General features: G+C 43.4%; 2 protein-coding genes across 11 annotated transcripts in view; one reads left to right on the top strand and one right to left on the bottom strand.

The window, feature by feature from the left end:
- Positions 1-1,857: 1,857 nt before the first annotated feature.
- On the top strand, positions 1,858-13,015 carry RNF146 (ring finger protein 146). 5 transcript variants are annotated; one of them, XM_075046902.1, is made up of 3 exons: positions 1,929-1,992; positions 7,406-7,562; positions 11,251-13,015. In XM_075046902.1, the coding sequence occupies exon 3, from the start codon at positions 11,252-11,254 to the stop codon at positions 12,308-12,310; it is 1,059 nt and encodes a 352-aa protein (XP_074903003.1). In that variant the 5' UTR covers positions 1,929-1,992; positions 7,406-7,562; position 11,251; the 3' UTR covers positions 12,311-13,015. The 5 variants fall into 5 exon arrangements, with proteins under 5 accessions (XP_074903002.1, XP_074903003.1, XP_074903005.1 ...); XM_075046903.1 differs by lacking the exon at positions 1,929-1,992 and adding an exon at positions 2,436-2,670; XM_075046901.1 differs by lacking the exon at positions 7,406-7,562 and having other exon boundaries at positions 1,858-1,992.
- Positions 13,016-16,258: 3,243 nt separating this feature from the next.
- The window catches only part of ECHDC1 (ethylmalonyl-CoA decarboxylase 1), a 40,751-nt gene continuing 34,370 nt past the window's right edge, over positions 16,259-22,639 (bottom strand). For all 6 annotated transcript variants that reach the window (XM_075046910.1, XM_075046906.1, XM_075046912.1 and 3 more), the window contains one exon: positions 16,259-18,399. In XM_075046910.1, coding sequence (XP_074903011.1) covers positions 17,994-18,399 — 406 coding nt within the window. In that variant the 3' untranslated portion in view covers positions 16,259-17,993. The remainder of the gene's footprint in view (positions 18,400-22,639) is intronic.

The raw sequence follows: 22,639 nt of genomic DNA on the forward strand, positions 1-22,639 counted from the left end.
ACTGTGCCGAGTGCAGCATGGATTGAGCTCCTGCTGAATATGACATCGGCATATCTGCCAAGGCTTATATAGTATCACATAAATTAGAAGAAACAGAAGAAAATGCTTTATAAACAGAAACACTGAAATATGGATTAATAGTTCTCCATTGTGAAAGCATCAGCAAAATATTAATGGCAGGACTGCAGACACTTAACAGGGGAACTGGTGTCTTTTAAGGATTGGTCTAGTGAGTCTTTACTTTCCAATCCACTGTATTCATTAATAATTTAGTGGCAAGCATCAGACATAAATTACAGATTGATGACATGGTAGACAACAGTAAAAACAAACAAGGAGACGCCTAAGAGAGAACAGAACTGTGAAGCAAGCAGAGGTAGAAAAGATACAAATGAGGTGGTTTCAATACTAACAGGCATAAACTAACAGGCATAAAGGAAGCCATCACTGGAATAGATGGGATGTGTTTGTGCCAAAACCAGAAACACAAAAAAAGATACGTAAATAATACCCATTCTGACCGAAATGAGATGTGGTAATAAGGATTGATAATAGTGTAGGTGACATTTTAGAAGGTATAATCTTACTAGAACTTAAGCAGATAATTTCTGATCTCCTTATTCCAATCTGTTCAACTAGATACCTGTGCGCCCCTTATTTCTTTAGTCCAGTAAGGTGCAATGCATTTAATGTTTTGGTTAAAAGCTTTGGCACTATCTGATATTACCTTTAACTGCCATGCCTGTTCCACAACTCATGGAGTGTAAAATAAAATCTTGCATTCACTAGCGCATTTTCTCAGTAGACCTGCAGCTGCAGTGAACAGTCACAAACCTATCCAAACACAGCCATGGGCTTCTTTTTTACTAAGTACACTTTTCCAAGGTGCTGCTTCTCTTATGGAACTGCGTGCATTGAGAGTAGCTTTGCCTGAACTCTTTAGATATCTTAAGAGCCCAGGCCTGCTTTCCTTTTTTAGGTCGGATTGTAATGGAAACCGACAGGAATTTGGCCTCAATAGCTTCCACGGGATCAAGGTCTGGTTCAGCAAAGGATTAAACCTATTGTTGATGAACGCACGCTGCCTGCGAGGGACCTTTCCTTTTCTCTGGTCTCTGTTCTTTGACTCAGCCTCACACAGACCTCTTTAAAGAGCAGTACGGGTTGCCACGTAAGTGTCTGTCCTTGGATACAATCGTGCCACGTTTGTTAAAACCAGTGCTAATTACAGGTAGGCTCTTTCCAGACTTTGAGAAAAACTCCGTGGTTTAACCAGACACATTTGTTTCAGTATTCCCGATTACAGTTGGAATTTAGCATCCTTATCTTTCGCGTCCTCAGCCGCTCGTGATTTCTGGGCCTTAAAAGATCACGAGTGGCCACCACCGCCGCAGGCCCGGGGTGACCCAGCGCACACCCGCAGGCACCCCGAAACGTTTCAACGTTTCCGTTTGCGTGCAACCAGTAGCTGGGGACACGGCCGCAGCGGTTCCAGCTCGAAGGACGCGTGGGTTACTGCTTCCCACCCTGCTTTATCCAGGAATTAAGACAGCAGGCCTGCCGACAGCTTCCGACAACGGCAAGCAACGCAAGATGGCGAAGGGGCAGGTGAAGGTGTCGTGTGTCCCCCCCCGCACCACGCAGGACCCCCGAAGAGGGGGCAGCCGCCGCCGCCGCCGCCTCCCCGTCAGCCCGGGAGCGGCCAGACCGGCGCAGGCCTCGCAGGCCCGGCCGCCATAACGCCGCCGCGGGGACGTGACGGGACGCGACAGAGGCGGCGTCACGTCATGGCGTCACGCGCGCGCCCCTCCCCCTCGGCGGCGTCACAATGGCGCGTTCTCTCCCCCGCCCCCGGTCCCGCGCGTGACGTCGGCGCGTCCCGCTGTCCCGGCGGCGGGGCCGGAGGAGGAGGAGGAGGAGGAGGAGGAAGAGGAAGAGGAAGAGGAAGAGGCGGCAGGTGACGGCGGCGGGCTGAGCCGGCCGGCCCGGCGGGTGAGTGCCTGGCCCAGCCGGTCCCTGGCGCCGCCGCGGGAGGAGGAGGAGGAGGAGGAGGAGGCGGAGGAGGAGGTGGCGGGAGCGGGAGGCCGCCGCCGCCAACGGTCGCTCCAACCCCCCCCCACACACTCCCCTCAGCGGTGAGCGGGCGCCGAGGCCTGGCCGCGCGGGCGAGCACCCCGAACAAAAGGGCCGGCGAGCGGCGCGGTGTCGGTGTGCGTGCGGGTGTCGGGGTGTGTGTGGGTATCGGTATCGGTGTGGGTGTGGGCCCGCCGCGGAGGGGCGGCCGCCCCGGCATTGTTTTGGCGGAGGGGGGGGGTGGGGGGAAGGAGCGCGTCCCCCGCCCCGCCGGCGGGGTCACGTGACGGGCGCGGGGCGGGAGCGGTCCCTCCCGCCGGTCCCGTGTGCCCGGCCGGGCCCTCTGGCCGCCCGGCGGGGAGCGAAGCGGGGTGCTGGGCCGCCCCCCCCCCCTCCCCGTGCCCGGGTTTCGTTCTTTTCGGTAGTAAAATAGGTCAGGAGCATTAGCCGTGGCGGCGTCACGCGTGGCGGGATCCGCTGACCGGAGGCATTCGGCCCCGCGTGTGGTCCGTCGGCCCCTCCGAACGCCACGGCCGTGGGCGGCCGTCCACGGAGTGGTGGGAGCCCCGTCACGAAGCCCGTGGAAGGAAGGAGCCGGTGGGTCTTTCATGGGAGGGCTGCGGTTTCTTGGCGCTCGGTGGTCTCGGCCCGAGGGTCTGGGTTGCGTCCCTTCAGAGGCTTAGAGCGGGACGTGACAAGATGGTCCGGCTTTTGGTGCAGCGTATGCTGCCACCAACGAAAAACTGTTGCAGAATATGCAGGCGGTACGAGTTTTTCCATACAAAAATGGACCGGTGAAATAGTTAAAACCAAATAAAAGTGTCAGGTTTTAAATCTTAGTGTAACTCGTTCGTGATGTGAACTGGAAATCCTGTAGGTTCTGTTACCCGGTGGTGCGGCAGGCAAGTAGACGTTGAATAATTACAAGGAGGAGTAGGGAGCAGAGCTTTAAAACGCTTTGCTTTTGTCGGATTTGCAATGCTGAAAAAACGGTCCCGCTACTTCGTTAGCTGCTGCCTCTGGACAGTGGGCTACTTAAAAATAGTTCCTCAGGTGTCTCTGAAAATGCGCTACCAAAAATTACAGTTTGTAATGGTATTGAAGACACGGTGAAATCTGAATATTGATTTGGTCATTTTGAGTAAATCTTAAATATTGAATGTTTGCAAGAACTTGCTTTGTAGTCTGGTGTGGTTAATACTGTGGTTTCTTTCCGAGTGAATCAAAGTACCAATTGTTTAAATTGCTGTAATGCAGAATCTGTACTGAGCGAAAGAAAAAGTTCTCTTGTTCTTGTTTCCTTCAAAATATACTGCATCAATTTAGATGTAATTGAATTGTCGTTTATTTAGAGAGCTGGAACTCCAGTATTTTTAAAGGCTATTGAATGGTGGACTCCTGGAATTGGTGGGGGAAATGTCTTTTTGTCAAAATTGATTTTTGTTTGGGTTTTTTTTTCCCCCTCTCTTCTGTGCATGTTAATCAAGTCTATATATATGAAGAGATGTTCCTGTACTTCCTTTCTGTTTCTGAAGCATCGATAACTTCAGATGAACCAGTTTGTGCTTTGTTTTCCACACAGTGTCATTCTATTTGAGTGATAATCTTAACATTTGCTCTGTTAAATAAATTGAAATAGGATATATGCTCAAAATTCAAATTCAGTGGTCCAATTGTAGCATAGGAGAAGAACCTAATTTTGAAGAAATACGTAGCAGTTCAATACCAAAATGGTTGACTGTTCCGCATTTGACTATTCTTCTGTGATTCAGTTCCAAATGCACACATAAGGGTTGTTTTTTTATTAGAGTGTAATAGCAAAGGATAAGAAATCACAGGCAACTTGAAGCCTTATCACAATCAGCAATTCCTAAAGATATTCCAAGTTTAAGAAACAGATACAGAAAAGTAGGTAAGAACACGAAACAGCGAGGTTATGTCTCTGTTGCGCTCTCCAGTGCCCAGGGACAGTTTAAAAAAATACTTGATAGGCTCAGTACCTTGGCCTGATACTATAGTGACAGTAGCAGACCTTCAGACAGGAGAGTGATTTTTTTTCCATTTAAAAAAACAGCCACCTTCCTTCTTTCTTCCCACAGCGTTTGGCTTATGGCAACTTTTAGGGAAGGGTGGAAATCCGGGGTTCTTTTTCCCCTCCTGCCTCCCTCCATAACTGAGTTACAAGTTAGGGAGCTTGATGGAAAAATCAGAGTAATTACAGAAGAGCATTTACTCTTTTGAAGTAGTGCTGTAGCTGTTGGGTTTTCAGCCTGGGGGGGCGGGGAATGATGATTTTGTGATATCTACTTCAGAGTAATCTGTACAGAGTTGCAGAATTTGTGAGATCATCTGTCACTTGAAGTAGGACTCAAATAACAGTCTTTGGCTGGTTTGGTTAGCAGCTGGTGGTAGTTGAATGTACCAATGGTTTATGCTTGTTCATTTTGAAAAAGCTAAGCTTTTACTTACAGAAGACCCTTCTTAAGACTGGAGGTAACACTTCTTTGACATTTAGGAGCTGGCTTCTTAAATATGTGAGTTTCTGGGATTTTTTTTATTGTTGCTGTTTTTTCCAAAGAAAGAGAAAAGTGGAAAAAAATTGCGTTGGGTCCCATAGTTTACTGGGAATCCAGTGGGCACAGCTGACTGAGCTAACAAGAAATTATTTCATTCTGTCTTGGTCTAGTGAAAGCTTGAAATTTTTCCTTAAGGAGAACCTGACATCATTTTTAGGAGATCAATCTGGTAGGAATTCCACCACTTCAACACCTTAAAGTTGCGTGGAAGAAGCAGATGTGACTTCTCCCAGCAAGCATCCTGAGAGACTTTCAAGGGGACAAAGAGAGCATTTAAAATGCTCGCTGGGCCTCAGTTTGGGAAGGGATGTTGCCCAATTTAAATTCTTGCTCCTCATCACTGGGATTGTCCTTCATGTGTTGGATCTTGAATGGAAGTTTCAAAATCGGTGTGTGATAGGATCTATGGATTTAATGAGCATGCAGAAGGAAGGGATACTTGCAGGTCGCTTCAGATAGTGTAACTTCTCATACTACATGCTTTTCTAGCATAGAAAATTAATTGCTGAGTATAGAACACAGCTCTTACCCACTTGACTTTAAAGGAGGAGTCACTGTCCAGGAAAGGGGGTGTGTGTGTAACCACAAGTGTCTTATCCTGTTTAGTAAAATTTTCAAGACTGCCTTATTAAATAAATAACGAAGTCATGAAATGCAGAGGTTACTTGAATCGGTTTGTGAACTAGCTCTTTTTAAGAGCTATGCAGCAATTAGAAAGTTGCCTTACTTTAATCCTATAATTATGTCCTAATTGGATTCTTCTAGGTATAATTACATACCTTGAATACATGCATACATTTTTATTTCCTAAGAAATCTGCAAGAACTGACCCAACGTTCTTCTCCCATCTCCACATAGCATTTGGTTTGATGATGTGCTACCTGCAGAAGTAACAGAAAGCCAACTCCTAAGATGAAGGACTGAACACCACACCCACAGCACCAAGCTCGTTGCAACTGTCTCTTTGATCATAGCAAACATAGTAGTATCTTGTCTGAGTGGATTAGTAGAGCCAAAATTTTAATGCGATTGCAGCTCTTGGTTTCAGATTGATATGTGAAGAAAGGGAAAGCTGCTAGAATGATGAGGGCAGAAAAGGTGTGGATAGGCTTGTTAATTTTTGCATTTTTCCTTAGGAGCTCCTTCTAAAAATAGCTGCACGGAATGTTACACAGAGCTCAGCTATAAAGAAAATAACAGAGTTGAGTAATGTGTCTTATACTGAAGTCATCTGAACATTTCACTCTGATGTTACTAATGATAAAAGTTCGATCATTTGATGAAGGACGATAGCACAGAATACTATATTACTATGTACTATAACACTAAATGCTTCATGTTCTCTCAGGGACTTATCACTCCTTGACTTTGCTCGACTCTTACATGTCTGATCTGCACTGTATTTATAGTGAAATGATTCTTTCCTTGAGCAAATTGAAATACAAGATGTGACATTCTCGGGTCTGCTACGTACCATTCCTATGTGTAACGTTTTGCAGCAACTGGAAGTTGTAGTTCAAAATGCTTAAGAATCATCTTGAAAGCTACAGCCCAAGAAGGAAGATACAAACTCTGTGGCTCATCAGTCTTTTTACAGAGGATTCCCAAGTACTTTCTGTAACTAGGGTTGGCTCTTGTAGGTCAAGACCTCCCTGTTTAGGGTGAGAGAATGCGACAGTACAGTCTTGGTGGTCCCCCTACCCTCTCTGAGTTTGCAGATTCCTACTCCACTGCTGTAGAGTTATTTAGTTGTTAGACACTTGCTGGTTTCCAGTGATTATTATGTATTTGTGAAACTACTTAGCTCAGATTCTGGTTGGTGACATACGCAAAATGTATTGTGACTGACGTTACCTGCTAGCCTGGAGAGGGGTGTATTTCCTCAGAGGTGTGGAGGCTGAGTTGCATCCTTGTCCTCTTTTTCAGAGTTTGCATGCGTTCATTCTCCTTGAATGAACCTCTGAGCCCTTCAGCACTTCATAAAGAAATAAAGGAAGGTCCTAATTAATCCTTCTTTTGTTTACCTTGTGAAGTATCAAACTTGGGTCGTAGACTTTGTTTATAAGCTAGTATGAGGACATACATATGTAGATTTATAAAGAAAAAGGTGCTGAACGGTTCTGAGGTTCATTCATGAAAAGAATGCATGTGATCTCTGAAAAAGACGACAAGGACGCAAGGCTCTGGGCTACAGACTGTTTGAAATATGGAGAGGACTTAGGGCATGCACTGTTTTCTCCTCAAGCATCTGATACTAGCCCCTGTTAAGAGACAAGATACAAGCCTAGATAGTGCTTTGGAATGATATGATACGGATAGTTTTATAAACAGGTTTAGGAAGGCATTGTGACGTTTTAAATTTTCTGAATATAAGGAGCCATTTATTAGAGGTTACATTTGCATAAATGTAACATGCTCCTAACTTTGGTCTTTTTTCTCCTTTTGTGTGCATGGTCACGTTATGGAAATGAGCCATTAACTTACTACAGTTAAAGATAATTGCCTCTTATAATACTTTAGAAAAAGATAATTTGCTGAAGTCAGACATCAAAATAATTGACATCAAAACTGTGGGCCAAAATGGCTTATTGCAAGAAATAAAACAGAAATCTGATGATATTTTTATTGAAATTGGCCTGCATCAGGTAAATGAAAGCCTAGTAATTTCTTTTCTGTAGTGGGACCATGGCATTGTATATTCCTCGTTCCTGCCTCTGTACAGCGTTGTAATGGTGATGTTGTTTGCTTTCCATTAGTTCGCAGAGAAACTGAAACACTGTAGTGTACCATTGGGCAGGACAAGTAAGGAATGAGCCAGCCTTGGGAAAGAAGACCTGCCATCCTAGCTGGAGACATCTGAAGAGAGGACATTTTAGTCTTGTGGCATGCTTCAGTAGAAATTATTCAGAAAAAGTAAGCTGTTGTTTTGCTAATGGACTTACATGTGTCAGCTCCTTGACAGCCTGCTTAGTTGCAGTTAGAATTTGACCTGGAGTTTGAAAAATTACACATTTTTGAGGTGGTTTTGTGGGAATTTACTTTTTCGTCCAGGAGAGTCCTAGAAGGCCCAGGGTCTTTTCATGAAGTTTTTATACATCACCTCTTCCATACTGTGTGTGTTGATGAAGGGTGCTCTAGGCTGTGCACCCTAAGTTTACAAATTAAATACATGTTTTAATATTAAAAATTTTTTTAAAAAAACAACAAAAAAAAACCCCAAAAAAACCAAAAAAAACCACAAAAGGATAATAGGTGGGATCTGGCAAGATTGTGGACTAGCTCCTTGTCAGTTGGCTTTAGGCTGTATTTATGTTAAAATGCAGTGTTCACATGCTTGTTGTTCACTTATTTATACCTGAACTGAGGATCTAAATACTTGAAATAAAATTATTTTTAGATCTTCTCCCTGAGTTTGATTAATTTTTAGTCTCACTATTCAATAATGGAATTTTCCCTGTTGCCAGAAGTGACTTAAAGGAACCCAACCCTCCAAAAAACAGAGCTTTGCTGTTTGATAACAGTTCTAATACGAAGCCTGTTTTGATTAAACCTTGTTATAAAATATTACTCTTAATTTCAGGAAAAATATTCTGTGGTCAGTTTTGTTCAGTTCTTAATACCATGAAGTTGCAATGAAAGTGCTTCCACAGCCATAATGTAGCAGAATAGCAGTCCTGGATGTTTTTCCCCCTTTCTGAAGGACTACCTCTTCAATAAAAATCTACGTGTACATCCTTGTACCAGCTTATAAACAAACTCTTATGACCTAGATTTGATACTTAAAAAGGTAAACAAAAAAGGATTAATTCGGATCTTCCCTTAAAAAGTGAGACAGCATCAGTTTAGTTGAATCTTCAAGTGCGTAATTGTCCTGCATTCTGAGCACACGCAACTGCAGTTGTGCTTATCTTTTGAGTTTTATGGTGCTGCGTAGCACTTGTTTAGAGATAAGTGTTTACTCCTCCAGCTGTATTCATTTTACACATAACATTTTCCTCCAAGTCATTAAAAATCACAGAGGAATTTCAAGATAAGGCATTTACTCCTTTCTTTTCATATCCTGCATTATTGTCTTGATCTAGTAAGGAATCAGAGAACCCTCAAATTGAGTTGACCTTTTGAGCACAGTTCAAATGTTAGCATTTTTGTGCTTTCAGTGAGCAGGTGAGAACTTTCACTCTGCTTTTAGTTTACTACTAAGTTAGCTCATGGTATCAGAATTTGATTTGTCAAAATGCATTGGATTTTTAATCCCAGCATTGCATTTTAATCCCCTCCAAAATCTTAATTATGATACGTGACTTGTATAGAAGTTATGTAATCTACAGGTTGTTTTAATCTTTTCCTTGACTCTGAAAAGGATAACCTTATAAAGTGTATTCAGGGAGGCGCAGCCTTTTGTAGAACTGTAGTGTGGATGTAAAAATCTCTGCTGCTGTGTCTTTTTGCACAGTGGTATCTCATTATGGGAGCACTTGAAAACTCAGATCCTTTACTTCAGCCATGGCTAGCTCAAATTAATCAATATGTGGATCTCTCTTTCAGCTCTTCTGTTGTGAGATACTGGTTGGGTTGTATTTGTGGGTATTCTGAAATCTCAATAGCTTTTCTTTCCCTGTCTTGTTATAAACCCCTAGTTTTGGTGTGGAATTCTGTTGCAAAATAAAACCTCAAAAGTGTGAGGCTTCCAGAAAGCAACTTGTTCACAACATTGTTAGCATGGATCTTGCAGACAGATGTGTACTGTACAGTAAAATGACAGTTAGCTGGTGGTAGGTAATGCTGTGCCTGCGTCTGGCATGCTGATTTAAGAACTGGTATGCAGATTTGTCTTTAATCTCAGAGAAGAAAATTCAGATATGAAACTGAAACATAGGTGGATACAATTATGTGCTACTTCAGGGGAAAAATATTTGAGCTGTAGAGCTTTTAAAAGAATGATTTGATAAAAAAGGATTAAAGAGGCATTGGTCTTTTGAGAGGAAATTATAGTGATAGAAGGGAACAAACAGCATACAGAAATACATTTTTAAGTAAATAGCCCTTAATACATTATTGTAAAGATAAACACGGATGCTGAAGCATAAATCTTTTTTTTTTTTTTTAATCCCAGCATGTATTCATAAGATGTTTAAAGCAGTGGAGGCTTTTACAGTAGCACTAGGCATTTTCTCTTGAGGTAACACATTCTGCTAGGAATGTGTATAACACTAGAGCAGGCCATCCAGGGAGGTTGTGGTACCTCCATCTTTGCAGGTTTCCAAAAAACTCAGCTAGACAAAGCCACAGCTGATCTATCTAGTATTGGTGGCAGTGCCATGTGGAGCAGGAGACTGGACTACATGACCTCTAAAGGTCCCTTTTGTCCCATGTGCCTGTGATCGTTTTGCATGAACTATTCCTAGGTGCTTGTACAACAAAGACTAGTTTCACTGAAAGGCTGTTTTGCTGAAGATGAGCCTCAAAGTTCCTTGGGGATTTAAATGAAAAAATGCACCTTTTTAGGCCTGTGTCCCCCAAGCCCATTCTTCTCCTTCATTTGATATCTGGTGTTTGGTTTTGATTGCTAATAAATATGAACATAAAAGGAAAATTACCATGAAACAGACTGAAAGATTGCCATGGCAAATATGTAGTTGAGAAAGCATTTGCATATTTAGGCTAGAATTTTTCAGCTACTGAAATCCTACACAATGCCAAAGTGACACAGTTTTGCATTCCCTGCTGTCTTAAGAGTTTGTTACAAAATCATCTTTAATGACAGAAATAAGATATGGCCAGAGAAGGTAGAGGCAATGACTTCACAAACCAACTGAATCACGGTTGTATGTCTTCTCCAGTATACTGCTGCTTCTTCTGGGCTGCAGTGATTCCTTTTGAGGTGCACTCAGCTATATCGGGAAGTTCGCTTGACGTTTAGGAAAAAGGAATCCAGGGTATCTTTTGAAAAAGCCACCTCAGTTTTCAAATCTGGTTTGTTCTGCGGCCCTGTGGTTGTTCTGAGCCCAGTTTGAGGGGTGATATACCTTGGTGCACGGGGACTAAGAAACAAGAGTGGGAGAATACTTCAGCTGGGTGCTGCTGCCAGGCATATTTTCTACTGTGGAAACCTAGTCTGAGGTACTGTTCAGGCAATCCCTTAAATGGATGACCACCAGTATTGTGAAGAGAGATAGTTTTAAGTGCAATGTTTGCAGCTAGATCACCTCTTCAGGAAAGAACCACAGCTTATTAAAATTTCCTGAGGAGGCTCCAAAGTAGCTGGCTGACTGGAGGTTCGTTAATCAACACCTACTTCAGAGAAAGAACGGAGGAAATTCCAAAGCTTGTTTTCTAACTTGGCATGATAATGTGCTGAAAATTAAACAGATAAAGATTGGTGATTAGCAAAAGAAATTCTCCCAGTACTTGGTTAAGTGTGTCAGCTCAGGAAACAGAATGTTAACCTATCAGTTTCTTTGAGTTGAGCTTCATAAAAGACAACTTACCTTAATTTAAGGTAACCATCTCATTCTGTGGATGTTGAGGTCAAAGGTGGTGTAAGGTGCCAGTTTCAGTGGACAGAATAAACTGATTTAAATCTATCTTTGTTCCTTTGCAGGATGGCTGGCTGTGGCGAAATAGATCATTCAATCAACATGCTTCCCACAAACAGGAAGACAAATGAGTCGTGTGCTAACGCAGCACCTTCCCTGACAGTCCCCGAATGCGCTATCTGTCTGCAAACATGTGTCCATCCAGTAAGTCTGCCTTGTAAACACGTTTTCTGCTATCTGTGTGTGAAGGGAGCTTCTTGGCTTGGGAAACGATGTGCACTCTGCCGGCAGGAGATTCCAGAGGATTTTCTTGACAAGCCAACTTTATTGTCACCAGAAGAACTCAAAGCGGCAAGCAGAGGCAATGGAGAATACGCTTGGTACTATGAAGGTAGAAATGGTTGGTGGCAGTATGATGAACGTACCAGCAGAGAGCTGGAAGATGCCTTTTCCAAGGGTAAAAAGAGCACTGAAATGCTAATCGCTGGGTTTTTATACGTAGCAGATCTGGAAAATATGGTTCAGTATAGGAGAAATGAGCACGGACGCCGCAGAAAAATAAAACGGGACATAATAGATATACCAAAGAAGGGAGTGGCTGGCTTGAGGTTGGACTGTGATGCTAACACTGTCAACCTGGCAAGAGAGAGCTCTGCCGATGGTGCAGACAGCACACCGACGCTGGGGGCTGCAGCTGTGCAGCCTCTAGCATCCATTTCTGCTAGGGCCCTGCCGTCACTGGATGGTCAGCTGGTGAGTCCTTCAACGCCATCACCAGACGCGAGCAATTCTCTAGAGAACTCTTTTGCCCACTTACAAATAAATGGAGACAGTATGGCTGAAAGGAGTCATAGAGGAGAGGGAGAAGAAGACCACGAATCATCATCTTCTGGTAGGGTGCCAGCCCCTGACACCTCTGTTGAGGAGACCGAATCGGATGCTAGCAGCGATAGCGAGGATGTATCGGCCCACCTTCAGCAACGCCTGTCCTCTGTCCAGCAGAGACACTCGAGTGCAAACGCAAGCCAGTCGGGAGCGGATAGACCAGTGGCAGGGGGCGGGGGGGTCAACACAAGCGTAAGGTCTAGAAGGCCAGATGGACAGTGCACAGTCACTGAAGTTTAAATCTAGAGCCATGCGATTAAAAACTCAGTCCTGTATCTGTAAATTTTCTGTCCACATTGGCGTTGCACTCAAACCTAGCAGTGTGTTTGGTGGGAGGGTGGGGTGAGGGGGAGAAACAGATTTGGCCTGTTTAACTCAAGTCTCTTAATATGTCTCAGCTGGAAGACTCTAACTGTACAAAACTGGGTTGTCCTGTTAATGGTTTGAAAGCTGCTTAGCAATACCCAGTTTTCTTGAAAATGTCTTGTGTTTATTTTGTAGCATTTTCCCTTTGGAGATACTCGATCCCTTTTTGGCCAATGTATATCTACTGTACAACTTGAATTGTCTTCATTATCTGACTGTTGCATTAAGTGTCTTACTACTTTCTGCATGGATTGATGTATGAAAAGAACACTAAAGCAGTGTGGGAGCAGGCAAGATGCTGGGTGTGAGCAGGATGCTTAATTTAATGTGAGAAAATAGATGTGAGTTTGGAGTTAAAATGTGTTTTTACTAGACAAGAGCAATCATTTACCTTCCTTCAATGGAAATGTAAAAATGCTGTTAACTTTTGTTGCAAATTCTTACCTATACACTCTTCATGGCATTTTCACTGGCTTTGCCATCTAGTCCTTGTAGTTTTGTTTTTGAGGTCTTTCTTGATCTGTCTCGTTTTTGTTACGGAATTTATAATTTAATAAAACTACATTTTATCAGTAACAATCTTAGATATGTCTCCAGTTTAATTGAACTTCACTGGAGGAACTTTAAAGAAAACTGTCATAAAACAGCTTCCTGTGTTTGCCAAAAGGGAGGACTGGCTCTGAGTGGTATCTTCAAGTTCTTGCATCCCTGACTGGCCATCTCTCAAACACAACACTGTATATCTTTCTGCTGAAAAATTAGGAGTTGCAGGCTTAGCACTCACTGCTCATCCAAAAGCTCGCTTCACTGTTATGGCAGGCAGAAGTATCACACACAGCTTTATTTTTAACAGCAGTAATGTTGAAATAAAAGAGCGTAAGTTATCAAATTTGACCCTATAACAGAGAAGACAGATGTTAAGGACTTTATTGCTTTTTATCTGTTCTTCATAGCAAAACTAGTGGCAGCACAGAAAAGATAGTTTTGTGCTTGTACTAGAAATGTGTCTCCTAGATTGCTACAAACTGACTGCTGTGTATTAGAGAAGGTTGGAAGCCAGATCTTGAAAAGCACAGCTTGTCTTTCCTGTCTATGGCAGTTGTTTTACATTTTTTTCAAATTGAGAAACAGCATTAGCTGACTCTGCACTCAATCTTTAAAGTAAGGCTAATTGAACTCCAATTCTTAGTACACATATCCTTGAATAGAAAGGGACAGTAGCTGATACATAGGTACTACGCATCTTCAGACGAAAGTTGTTGTAGGCAAACAACCATTTGAAGGGAACTAAAAGGGCTGATTTTTAAAAATGGTAGATTTAAATTTCTAAAATATTCTCCTTACTGTAATGATGGCTGACATGTCAAATCTTGGGCAAAGCTGTGCCAGGCCTCCAGTTTGTTTCCTCTGCCCACAGGTGAGATCAGTGGGTCAGTGAACAAAGGAAAGTGCAGAAGAGACTAAGCTGGAAGAAGGAAGATTACCTTCTTTCTCAGCTAGGAACGGATGCTCTTGATCACAGATTTTTTACAATCACCTTCCCGTTCCACAACGAAATAAGCCAGCTCATTAACATGGACTTCAGAAGGAAAGAAGATGGAATGCTTTTTTTCTTCTATTTGTTAGTTGTCAGCTGTCTTATTTCTTTTTTGAGTTAGCACACAGTGGCTCTAATCAAAGTCTGACTTTGTGCTGCAAAAACCTTCAGTAAGAACACTTCTGCTATGTGCATACATTTTACTTCATGTGAGGGTATGTACTGTTGCAGAAAGCAAGAAGCAAAATACAAGAACTTGACTCCCTATATACTTAATTTCAGGATTTTCAGCCAAAACAGTCTACAAATAATTTTATCAGTGATTACCCTTGGGGGTTCTTGACCAAAGCAGAGAGGCAGACCTCTGTTCAGCCAAACACCCATAATGCTGCTTTTGGCTCTTGCTGGCCGACTGCAGCTGTGAAGTACTAAAATTAGTTAAAGTAAGGCTGGTGAGAGCTTAATAGCCAATCATCAGAGTAGCAAATGCACTCCCCAGATCAAGCGAGGAGAAAGTAGTAACCGGTAATTCCCATCCTATATTTAAACCATTACCTTCAGTAGGAGATGGGTTCTCTGTCAATTTTAGCTAAGCCACAGCCACACTGCATTATGTGGTTTTCTGTTACTCCTTGCATTAAGTGATTTTCAACTTGTACAGCATAGCTAGAGAAATGCACAGTGGAGCAGAATGGAAAGGAAATTAAAGTACTATAAAATCTACTGCATCTCTTCATTTCCAGAACAGATAACCACAGACATAGGAATCCTATGTCACAGTTAAAAAAAAAAAAATCACATAGTGAACCAAGCATTCAGCAAGAACACCTAGCTTGCCTAGGCTGCCCATTTGGTAAGTGTATTTCTGTCAGCAGCAAATATGATAAAGTATCTATATTGCTAAAAGCAATCTCTAGAATCCAACTTTCAAACACTTGGCACAGAATCCACACCCCCATGAAGCACTCAGGCTGTCCCAGTGCACAGAGGCAAGAGAACAAGACGGGCATTTCACAATGTAACGGGAAACCTAGTTTGCTGAGGAGGGACCTGGCAAACTAACCCCTAGGAAACACAAAAGCTAGCACGCCGTTTAATTAGAAGACTGGGAGTATCAGTTTTGAGGTTTCTAATTTATTTTGTGCATTTAGTGCTTGTTTGGTTTTAGGCCATTTCTGAAGGGGAACAAAAACCGAGATGAAGCTTGTAGTCTTTAATAACTGTAAAGAAAATATAAATGCTTATCAGGTGCTGGCTGCAGGTATTTGTTACTTTAAGATGATCAAGTATTTTATGAAATAAAGCATTTAGGTTTGAAATTGGTAAAATGGAATTCCATTTAATCTCACTCAGTCTGGAGCTCTCATGCTAGCACTCATGGTAATTTACTTAGGCTGGTTTTCATACGAAGGTCTGTGCTTGCTTTTAAAACAGAAAAGAAACCAGAGAATACAGTATTAGGCTGCTCACAAAATCCTTGATCAAAACAAACACGTGTAATTATCTTCAGAACCTCCTGTAGCTATGTGTGGTATATTTGTGATTCCAACAAAACGAGTTTCTGTTCCCTTATCTGAAAGTGTCTCAGTACTAGCTAATTATTGGTCCTGTTCTTAGAAGCAAACATTGGCCTTTGATACAAATCGGAGAGGATGGCTGGGGAAATGCATTTGGTGAAATGAGAAGCAAGCTCATGGAAAGAGGTCCCCAATAGGTGTACATACTGAGTTTCACTTACTGGCAGCACAGGTCTAGTTCAAAACATGCAAGTAAAACAGATTCTGCTTTTCTGCTATAATTTCCTCCCTTTCATATTTATATCACCCATTGCACTGAATACACTAATGAGCCTTAACAGCCTGGCAAACCTGAAAAATAAAAAAAACCCACCACCCAAATGATTCAAGGGTCTCTCTCAGGTTCTAAGCAATTTTCACACCCATTTAAAAATCATAATGACAGTATTAGTAATGGCAAGTTTATTCTTACTGCTAGCAAAGACATAACCAGTTGCCCTTTAAAGCACAGTTTTTTGACTTATGACAGTGCTTCAAAACGGAGGAGCATGGACTGGAGCCCACTCTGAAGGTTCAGTGACGCTGGCAGTCTGGAGTCCCTCGCCAGTCTTGAGGAACTTCAGGAAAAGCGGAACAGGTTCATTACTAAACAGTCGAGTACTGCCTGACTATATTAAAACACCCATACTTCAGAAGTAATGGGTTTGAAGTCCTTTCGAGCACGGGCAAGAACCCAGCTGCACTCGGGACTAACAAGTGAGCTAGCGGATAAAAACAGGGAAGCGGGGGGGGAAGAGGCACAAACCAGAACACTATGCTTTCCCCATGTTCCCATTCCTGTCTCTAACCTGGAAGTAAAAATTCAACCTTCTTTTGGGGGAAGAGAAATTTGAAATCTTCCTCCAGCAGCAGTTTCAGGTGTGAAGGCAGACAGGCAGAATCAACAGGGCAGTGTAAGTTCCTTATCCTGCTGGAGATGCCAGCTCAAAACGCATCCCTTTCTTCAGCATTTCTTTTGGTTGCTTCAGGCTATACACACTCCCTGCTGTGAAAGCCATACAGTAAAACATCCCCAGCAGAGCCCAGCATCTGCTCAAAAGCTGCAGAATCTTAACAGGCAATCAAGCCTAATTCCCGTCATTGATCTGTCCCAAGATCTTCAAACACATGCACAGTTACCTCACTGTCTAAAACTCAGGAATCCTGCCACAGTAGAAGTTGTAACAGGGACTTCCATCCAAGGAATCACCTCCTTTTCCTAAGGGAGCTTATTCCACATGTCTAGAGTTAGTTATGCCCTGTCAGAGTGAGAATGCATGTCAATGTTGCACAGCCCAAAGTTTCCTCCTTCACGTGCTCCCCTGAGCTCAGATCTCAGCCCCTGCTGATTTAGAGACAAGTGCATCCGAACCAATAGTAGAGGAAACTCTCTGACACGGATATGTCTGCCTGGGTTTGCTCTCACAGATGTTCCATTTTAAGAATCACCTGCCAAAGCAGGGACTCGGTGCCAGTTTCTGATTTCTAAAGGGAAAACCCTGCCCACTGAGTTATCTAATTACTTGCACAGTCACTGGCATGAAGCAGAGTCTGAGTTTCAAATCTTCTGGTCAGCCCAAATATGCCCTACCAGTAAAAATACTCTAAAGTAAGACATAGACAGATCCACGCACAAATCGTTCCAGAATGGTGAAGTACTCAGGCCACCCAGTCAGTCAAGGACATCCCACTTGGGGGCATGATACATCATGGCCTTCCAAGATTTCAACTAGATTCTATGTAAAGAATCGGGTCAGCAGCTTTGCATGTGCTCAGCAGCACAGGTCCAGGCTATGGGAATGTGCAGATGCATATGTGGGTGGTTGGTTCCTTGAGCAGTGAGAAGAAACCTAAATGCATTTAAAGACCTGAATCACTGTCAGTGAATGAGGCCTATAAGCTCCTCAGGGAGTTAGAGCTGCTCCTGTAAAAATCACCATTGAAACTGAAGTATCCTTGGCTACTTTCTCAGCAATTATGCAAAGAACTGACTGAAGATGAAAAAATAAAAACTATCATCTCACCAGTTATCATCCCTCCATAGCTGCTTAGACACTGGTCTAATGTTGGGGAACTCATATGTCGCAGCTTTAGATGCACCTGTTCTGCAAATAAACAAACCTCCTATTTTTCAAGCAATTCATTTCCATACCAGTTAGAAAACCAAAATTAACTCCAAAGAAAATAATCTTCAGTCTCATTCCAAAAGAATTATAGTTCTATTCTCAGCACATTATTTACCTTTACATACTAATTTCACTGATCATCATTCAGCAGGTGATTAGGACAGTAAAGAATCTGCCGGGGATTTCTCTGTGGTTGCACACCAAATGTGTCTGCCTGAAGTGAGCGACAAGAACGTTAGCGCCAGTTTAAATGAACAAGCCCTTAAATGATTCCGTTTAATGCCTGCTTTAGCGAAAGCTTTGTTTGCAAAAAGGTCAAGAACATTTCTTATGCGCTGTCATTTATGTTTTGGTCTTCTAACCAACGCCTGCAAATTGGCAGGCCCGCCCCACACAGTTCCGAAGACGTCCTTCTCTCTCCTTAGGGCGGCTTCCACCGGTAGCTCCCTTCCCGCTGTCACCACCTCTTTCGCAGCCCGGATCACGCTGGCTGGACCCTCCGTGTACCCGCTCAGCCAGGCTCGGGCTTCTTCCAGCGCTCCAGTTCCATCCGAAGAGGACAGCGTCTCCTCGGAGAGCCCAAGGCGCAGCGCGCTCTCGGGGTCCAGCCGGGCAGCCCCGCTCAGCAGCCGGAGGGCAGCCCCGCTGCCGACGATGCCCACCAGCCGGGCAGCTCCTCCCCAGCCCGGCACCAGCCCCATGTGCTTATGGACAAAGCGAATTTCGCTCCCAGGTGTCATCAATCTGTCAACGAAGAACAAACACGCGGAGGTCAACCCGTGCATCGGCTGCCGTTTTCAGCTCCCCGGCACTCCATTTTCTATTTTCTCCTCCCCTCTGCTTCCAAAGGCTGATACAACTTGACAGCATGCTGACTACAGCCAGAGCTGGAGCGCCTTCATTTTTACATCACCCGGTGCCTTGGCTGCAGCTTTTGGCCCTTCTCAAAATGGGATACGTAGGCTGCCGCAAGTAAAGATGCTTAGTGCCCACACCAATACCTGTAGTCAGCTCTAAAAAGTGTTTGAGAACAGGATGGCTGACGGAAGGCATGTCACGCTTACTCACAGTGCCAACGCTGCCTTGCTAATTCATGCCTAAACCAACAGGGTTTTGAGTAAAAACCAAGCAAACTAACACACAAAACGTATTTCTCAAGAGGATGGATCGTGGTCTTAGTACTGATCTGCACCAGGGAGGTTCTGTCAGCACCCTGGTGCTTGATTATAGCACAGTTGGGTTTTTTTTTGTTCTGTACTTTAGAGGATCCATGTGAGTTTGATTTCTAACTGCTCTCTACAGCAAGGGAACTCAGGATGGATGCTCGACTTATGACCCACAACATATAATAGAATTGCTTTCTATTTATGCTTACAGTGTGTAATAGAATTGCTCCCCCCCAGAAGGTAGAGTCATATTCCTCTTTTCAAAGATTTCACATCTCTGCCTCTTTTCTACAGTCTGTCACCTCCCTTATTTAAGAACTCACCCTAGGGCTGATTAAGCTACCTCCCCGGAGGAGCTCTGCTGCAGCGGCTTGTACTGTCTCTGCATAGCGTTCACACTGACACACATTAGGGTAGCAGAAAAAGCTTCTAGAAACAGGAACATACAGAAAAGATGTACAGAAAAAGACCAGTACTTGTTCTTTCTTAAGGTGATGTCCTGCAGTGTGGTTGCTTGCTGCTGTTTCTAAGACAAGGGATGTAAATTACACTTGTGAAGTAGATAAGCTTCTACTTCAAGCACTAATTAGCTTTCTGAAGATAAATCATGTAATACTAAGATGTACACACAAGTCTGCTCCCTACCAATGCAGTTTTCCATAACAAAAACACCAAGGTGAGCAGCTTTAAAAAGGGCAAGAAAAAGAAAACCTTTAAAAATGCAGCTACTTCTAGGAGCTCACAGTTCCCAAATCTGATTAGTTATTGTTAATTGTAAGTTTGCTTGGTTGCTTTTTTCTTAACCAGAGCACCATCAGCATTCACGCTGTACTATAAAGCACCAGGGCTGTAGAGCTTACGCTTTATCCCAGACCCAACACAATGCACAAAGGCAACAGCTGACATGCCAGATTGCATGAAAGCCGTTTTGTAGAGATAGGAGAGGAAGGTCGTGTGACAAAAGGAAGAGAGCAGAGTATTGCAGGGGAGGAAAGGCTTTTAGCTAACATTAGCAAGTGCTTCCCAAACCCAACAGATCGCAGGAGCTCAGGTCTCTCCTCTCCAAAAGGAACTCTGCAAGTATTCCAAAACTCCTTTACTGGCTCAGCTTACTTTGCAATTTGCTGACCCCCAGTGTCCTACTGGGAAAGCAATAATGAAAACATTATTAAGGGCTTAATTCTACCTGTGCTGAGCAATGTGAAGCATTAGAAAAGAAGCTGTCATATGCAGCTAGACAACCTGTAGGCAGTCTCGTAAGACAGCCACTGCGGGTCAGTAGGACAACGTTGTGTTTGTATGTTGAATCTGAGACTGTCCCAGGCATTGGGGTTCAGGACAGGCATTTCAGTGAACGTCCCGAGGGCAGCGTACGGACTCATCTCGAAGTTGAGTCAATGCACTCTGAAGTTCACATGGGAAGTCAAATTTTGCATTAGAAGTACAGCCAATCCATCAATGCCAACAAGAAAAAAGCTGAAAACGTTTAGTATGTGGGAAAGACTCTGTTACCCTGCACAGTCTTCACCTCCCTCTGAGAAAATGGAACCAAACACGATGAAAGGAAATTAAACGCTGACAGCTAAATCCATAGAGAGACTGTGAGGCTGCAACTTCCAGGACCTCACCGGGATTCACTTCGCCCTACAGTGCTCCTTTGAACAAGCTCCACAGAAAATACTGAGATAAGTGGTGGTCAGCAGAAGGTGTAAAGGTAGTCTTGGACTGCCTTCAGGCTTAAGAAAGGTATCTACAGTTTATCAGACTGTTCAACTACGAATCCTCTCCTGAAGTCACACCATTTCTTACAGAAACCACCCATCATGCTCTGTCAGGAACACCACTCGCTTCCAGTCCCCATGCCCAAGGAAACCACGGAGACCCGGGCTCAGATCTGAAGAGGCAAGTGCCGCTGCCGAGCTAGCCTGGGATCAGCCTCGGAACATCACCAGCTGTAGCCTCGCATAAATATTTCCCTTGTTATTTTATGAAAGGAATTGAGTCTACCTTCTGAGACATGACAGATCTGATCTCTCATTAGATGAATTTATGTAAGGAAAGTACATCAAGCATTACTAAACATAAAGAGGCAGACATCAAAAAGCTGAAAAGACTGAAGGATCGTTCTGCTCCTAAGCTGTTGATACCTTATTCACCTAGTACTGGCCCTGCCTGAGACAGAATAGTAGAATACAAAATGAACCCTGATTTGACTCAGCATGCCTATTCTTGTCTTCCAGGTCAAGGGAATTAAAATCCCAGTCTCCTGTATCCCAGGGGAACATCATACTGTTAGGCTCCTAGACACATGCCTTCCCTGCCCTAAAAAAAAGAAGAAAATCTGTTGCATGACAATACTGAAAAAATATTTATTAAATGTAGTTAACATACAAAATATCTGAAGACCTTACAAGCAGAAACATCCTTCAGAAATGTGAAGGGTAGCAAAATCCTCACAACTTAAATTGGAAATAAGAGGTTAAGGTAATATAAGCACCAAAGTGCAGCTGAAACCTTCTTTAAGAACATCGTCTTTCCATGCTACAAGCACTACAACACCCCTAGGAAGAAAGCAGAGCCACCATGGGCCACAGCCAATTTTGGGTTAGCCGTCTAAAGCAAAAAAGAGCTACAGCAAATGTTCCTGCTGTACATTTTAAAATGTTCTCAGATGTACTAAATGTTACAAATCCTCCACCTTTGATCGGAGGATTCCTTCGCTCCATGACATCTTGTTGCGCCCACCAACTACCAACTGTCACGTCGCGTCGCATCACATCACATCACCGGCAATGCACGTGAGAAGAAAACCTTGTTTGCCATTAACAACGCAACCTAACAAATCCCATCCTTAAACAGGTCCACTTGCTTCCTCAAAGGCAGCACTTGCTGCGAGCTAACAGGTACGCTTTCCTTTGCTAAAGTATTTCCCAGCTACTTTAAGCTGGAACACATACAATGAAAGCTGAAAATGCAAACAAAAATGTATTTTCTCAGTTTTTCACACCTGCTTTTTATGGTACTCCTGTTACTGAACTGTTCCAACAGGTATCATCAGGTCCTTGGGCAGAATTAAGATGACATTAAGGTTTGTGCTGGCCCTTACCTCATTATTTCCTGGACTTCGGGGTTTGAATTCCACTCAGCACTCTGACAGGGCAAAGGCACTAATAAAGTTTACTAGGGAGGGATAAATACCCTCCTCTATTTTATGCATTTTAAAAGCTACCACTATGCTTCTGAAACACATGATGGAAAAAAAAGGAAGCCTAAAACATTAAACACGTTGTCAGCAGCCTGGATTTTGTTCCCATCCCAGTGTCACATAAGGACACAGCTCCTGACTTCCAATCTTCTCCTTTTAACTGGCGTGAGACTGGCACACCATGGTGGGAGGCAGCTGGCATCACGCAGGGCTGCAGCACCTGGTTCTCAGCTATGGTTATAGTGAGAGAGGGCAGCCAGAAACGCAAGAGGTGACTTTTATCTCCCCCACAAATACTTTGGCCTCCTGCTCTCAAACCACCAATCGGCATAAATAATAAGCAAAGCTTATGCCTTGGGTCACAGGAAGTTCCCTCATCAAATCGGCTAACTTCTATAAATTTTAAATTAAAAGACAGCCATAATTTTAAATTGCTGTAGAGCAAGTGTTACAGAAATAATGAGAAATTTTCAAATACAACTGGACATTTTTGCAAAACATAGATGCAAGACAGCCGACATGTGAAAAGCAATGGTCATGGTCAGCCACACGTGCATTTTGGCCGACTGTCATTACTCAGTGAAGACGGCAAGAATACAGTATCGATATCAAA

The sequence above is a fragment of the Buteo buteo genome, chromosome 15 (assembly GCF_964188355.1).
Source record: "Buteo buteo chromosome 15, bButBut1.hap1.1, whole genome shotgun sequence".
NCBI classification, from domain to species: domain Eukaryota; kingdom Metazoa; phylum Chordata; class Aves; order Accipitriformes; family Accipitridae; genus Buteo; species Buteo buteo.